Consider the following 5,239-nt stretch of genomic DNA (forward strand, 5'->3'; position numbering starts at 1 on the left):
TGAGGTACCATTTCACGCCAGTCAGAATGGCTGTGATCCAAAAGTCTACAAGCAATAAATGCTGGAGAGGGTGTGGAGAAAAGGGAACCCTCTTACACTGTTGGTGGGAATGCAAACTAGTACAGCCACTATGGAGAACAGTGTGGAGATTCCTTAAAAACTGGAAATAGAACTGCCTTATGATCCAGCGATCCCACTGCTGGGCATACACACTGAGGAAACCAGAAGGGAAAGAGACCTGTGTACCCCAATGTTCATCGCAGCACTGTTTATAATAGCCAGGACATGGAAGCAACCTAGATGTCCATCAGCAGATGAATGGATAAGAAAGCTGTGGTACATACACACAGTGGAGTATTACTCAGCCATTAAAAAGAAAACATTTGAATCAGTTCTAATGAGGTGGATGAAACTGGAGCCTATTATACAGAGTGAAGTAAGCCAGAAAGAAAAACACCAATATAGTATACTAACGCATATATATGGAATTTAGAAAGATGGTAACAATAACCCTGTGTACAGACAGCAAAAGAGACACTGATATATAGAACAGTCTTATGGACTCTGTGGGAGAGGGAGAGGGTGGGAACATTTGGGAGAATGGCATTGAAACATGTAAAATATCATGTATGAAACGAGTCGCCAGTCCAGGTTCGATGCACGATTCTGGATGCTTGGGGCTAGTGCACTGGGACGACCCAGAGGAATGGTATGGGGAGGGAGGAGGGAGGAGGGTTCAGGATGGGGAACACGTGTATGCCTGTGGCGGATTCATTTTGATATTTGGCAAAACTAATACAATTATGTAAAGTGTAAAAATAAAATTAAAAAAAAAATAAAGAAAATGTGAAAAACAAAACAAAACAAAAAAATAATTGTGCAAATTAATTAAATGGATAAATTGTATGGTACATGTATAAAAATAATTTAAAAATAAAGAAATACCCAACTCAAAAAATATAAAGAAAAGGACATTTGCATATGTGTTTCTGCTGATTATCACCTGAAGATAGAGAAGAATCAGATGGTTGATTGTCTCTTAATTATAATTTTTCTTTCATCTTCCATGCTTCTAGTGGCCAACTAGGTTTATTAAATGTGTGCACTTTTGTATTGATTGATAATGAATCTTAATTCATTTTTGACAGGAATTGAGTTCTCAGATTTTGTCACACGATGGAGGATTCTTCAATAGACTGGAAGATGATGTTCATAAAATTCTTACTAGAGAAAAAAGAAGAGAACAGCTTACAGAATATAATGGAACAGATAATTACACAGCTCATGAACACAACCAGGCATGTAAAATAGAAAATTCTGTTAAAATCAAAGTGCTATTATTTTTCATTTTTTAAAAATGTAAACAGTGGAATTCAATTATGATTGTATAAAACTATAGTTTTAGTGTATTAGTCATTATTACACATAGATATTTATATTAAAAAGTGTGAGGTACTTCATTAATGGTTAATATTTATTGAGCATGTGCTATAGTGCTCAGTATTGTTAGGCATCTGTATCGGGGTGTGGGAATATCAAGATGGTTAAGACCATCCTTGACTTGGACACTCAGGGTAGTTGGGGATATTAAGTAGACTGTAAAGAGAATATCACTCAGCATGATGAAGAATTTAAGAGAGAGAGGAACAATTTAAAAAAAAAGTTTTTAAATAGAAAAGGTAATAGACCACTCCTTGGGTAATTGGGAAAGGTATATAAAGAAGTGACATTTGCAATGGATTTTGAATGCAAATAACTGTATAAACTGAGAAACAGAGAAAAACCTAAGGGAACTGCAAGAGCAATGGCCCAGAGCAATGAAAAGCATTTAGACTGAATATTCAGGAAACTGAAAAACTATGCATCTAAGAAGTAAAGACTTAAGTGAGTGTGGGATAACATGATTAGAGAAATAGATTGGAATTAGGTTATAAATGTCTTTTAATGTGAAAATAAGTTAGAATTTTGTCCTGCAGACCAGGGGCTACAAACTATAGTTGGTCTGCAGTCTATTTTTGTAAGGCTCACAAGCTAAGAATGGTACTGACATTTTAAAATACTGTTTGGAAAAATACAGAAAAAAACCCAAAAGATACTATCATATAGAGACCTCTGAGTTTGCATTTATTTTTCCCACCATAAACCACCAGTCTTCTGTTTTACTTCCTCTTAAACTATGAATCTGTTTTTTACCTTCTGTTGACCTCTAGTCTATCAATAACTGTCTTCTCAGCCTGGAGCTTGTAATAAATAATTTGAGTCATGTCCCCATGAACGCTTTCCCTTACTTCCTTGATTTTCTGGCATTCCCTTCATGTCAGTATGCAGCATTTGCTTTCACAGTACTGTCTGCCTTCTCTATTACCATTTAATTTCTGTCTAACCAGGTATTGCTGGACAATACTCTTTCCTGTTTATATTCTCTTCTGAAAATCAGTGTTGTGTAACTTGCCATATCCTCATTTCTACTTAATGGTGGTTTGATTCATTTTTTTCTGACTTTAATAAATTCCTTCCAGTGGCTATTTCAAATTGAAAAGCCCATTTTCCATCCTTTTACTGTCTTCAGTGGATGTTAGTTTTTTGTTTCTTCTGATAGATTCAGTCATTGAACAAATTAAACACTTACACTGTGTTGTTATATAGGACACACAAATGGAACCAGACTGTTAAGAATTTTTTATTCCAATGCAACAATAATATCACTTTATAAAAATAATATCACTTTATAAAAACACTGTATCACATGAAAATTTATTTTCAGCTTAGTATGGGACATCCTTGCCTGCCCTCAGGTACTTGTGAGCTTCTTCCTTTCTAGCACTGAATTAAATTTGGTGTTTTCCTGAGTTGTCTTGACTGTCAAATTTTGTGTACAATGCAAGCAACCATGTTAACATTTACAGGTAGTGCGTTTGTTTCCTCTTTTTATGTTGATTTTGATTTTCCCCTTTGTGGTTTATATCTTATTCTTTAAGCCATCTCAGATCATTGTAAGAATGATATTAATATACTCGAGCAAGTAATTAGGTGTTTCAGATCTTTATAGAGCAAAATTGGGTACACATAAGTTAAATTATTAATGATATTTTAAAGTCAAAGTGACAGTGTAGTAGAAAGAGAATAGTCTCTGAAATCAAACAAGTCTAATAACACAAAATATAGCACTGCAGCTTGTCAGCTCTGTTACGTTGGAATGAAATTACCTGCCTTTCATGCACTGTTATTATGAAAGTTGGCAATTATGGTGTAAAATATTAGAGCATTTGTACACAACATGTGTTTAATAGATCATTGTTTTTGTACAAGGTAGGAAAAGTGGAAAGTCCAAAAAAAGGTAATTCATAGGAATAGAGATGAGAGATGGCTTTCTTAGGAGAAAATAATTTTTGAATTGGAATTTAAAGGACAGTAGAATTTGAACATGCGGAGGTGAGGGAGGAGAAGCTGGAATGCCATGAGTAAAAGGATGGAGGCAGTAAAGTATAAACCAGTTTAAGACAAGATTCATTGAGGAGTGTAGTATAAGTTTGACACAATGGGTTTGGAAGGATTGTGGAGGACTTAAAAGCCTGATTTAAGATTAAGTCAGGAGATAGAAAAGAATTTTTTAAAGTTTTTGATCAGAAGACAAAGTTCTACATGGTAATATTAATTTCACTGCAGTGCCTAGGAATAACTGAAGGAAGGTGAAGACTAGTGATGGAAATCAGACAATAGGCAGTATGGTGAGGATGTAGAAGAGCAAGAAGAGATTACTAGTAGTAATGTCACTTGGTGTAGCCATTTTGGAGAACAATGTGGCATTAACTTTTACAGTTGAAGATGATGAGTGGACTGTGTGTTCTAGAAATTCTGCCTTAGATTAAACCCTGGAGACATCTTCAAGAAGAATGATTCAAGCTCAGTTGTTTGTGACAACAAAGTCAGTAGAAGAAATGAATGAATTGTAGCAATACATAACAACATGGATGAATACTAAAAACATAATCTTTAATGAAATAAGTCACCAAATAGTAATAGTTTGATGCAGTTTATATAAATTTCAAAAAATAGAAAGTTTAACTGATTGCTCAGGGATACATCTGTATGTTGTAAAAGACTATTAATAATGAAGAGAGTGACAAACACAAATTCATAATAGTGGATATTCTCAGCAGTGGGGGAAAAGGATACGATTGGGGAGAGAAATGTGGGGGATGCCAAAATATTGGTAATGTTCACATAATCTGCATATTGGTTTATTTTTCTTTTTACTTGCCATGTCAATTTATATATTCTTTTGCACATGTAAATTTTTTCATAAGTAAAAATGTTGAGTATTTTGTCATGTCATTCAGTATAGTGGGGGAAAAAGGAATATTGAGGCCATTAAAAAATACTCTCTTTTTATCTACCTCCATCCTCTCCTCCTCACACTCCTTTTTCAGGGAAAACCTTTTTGCAAATGTTAAAATCATTTTAAACTGTGTATTAGTGTACCAGAAATTTTTAAAGGTGGAAAATACATCCACGCTAATTCAATCAGTCTTTAACATTTGGTTTCATTTTTGTATAGTACTTTTCCAGGGAAACACTACATGCTTAGGTATTTTAAAAATCACTAACAATAAGGAATATAGTTTTTGTAGCCCCTTTTCTAAACTGTAGTTATATTCTGTCAAGTCAACATTCTGTAATTGTTCATTACTCAGTATTTTTTTAAACTATTTTCTGTAAGTTTTTTTTAAGGTTTATTGTTTTATTTATTTTGGCTCTGCTGGGTCTTTGTTACTGCACACATGGGCTTTCTCTAGTTGGAATGAGCAGGGGTTACTCTTTGTAACCCCTATGGTGTGCAGGCTTCTCATTGTGGTGGCTTTTCTTCTGCAGGGCACAGGCTCTAGGTACTTGGGCTTGGTAGTTGTACCAAGGACCTAGGGCACAGGCTCAATAGTTATGGTACACTGGTTTAGTTGTTCCAAGGCATATGAGATCTTCCCAGACCAGGGATCAAACGCATGTGCCCTGCATTGGCAGGCAGATTCTTAATCACTGGACCACCAGGGAAGCCCTGTTACTGTATTTTTGAACATCTAGGTTGTTTAGAACTGGTCACCTGGTATTCATCTATTTACTTTTTTTATGAATTTGTCCTCGGAGTAAATACATTCTTAAAAATAGTTGCATCAAAGCGTGTAAACACCTGTATTGCTCTTGATATGTATCAACATTGTCTTCTGGCAGCAGGATGTGAAGT

General features: G+C 34.9%; 1 protein-coding gene across 1 annotated transcript in view; it reads left to right on the forward strand.

Moving 5' to 3' along the window:
- GKAP1 (G kinase anchoring protein 1) overlaps window positions 1–5,239 on the forward strand; it is a 92,402-nt gene that overhangs the window by 68,726 nt on the left and 18,437 nt on the right. Inside the window, exon 7 of the mRNA XM_010840070.1 lies at window positions 1,149–1,298. Within this exon, the coding sequence (XP_010838372.1) occupies window positions 1,149–1,298 (150 nt within the window). The remainder of the gene's footprint in view (window positions 1–1,148; window positions 1,299–5,239) is intronic.

Source organism: Bison bison, unplaced genomic scaffold (assembly GCF_000754665.1).
Source record: "Bison bison bison isolate TAMUID 2011002044 unplaced genomic scaffold, Bison_UMD1.0 scf7180017864141, whole genome shotgun sequence".
Lineage (NCBI taxonomy): Eukaryota > Metazoa > Chordata > Mammalia > Artiodactyla > Bovidae > Bison > Bison bison.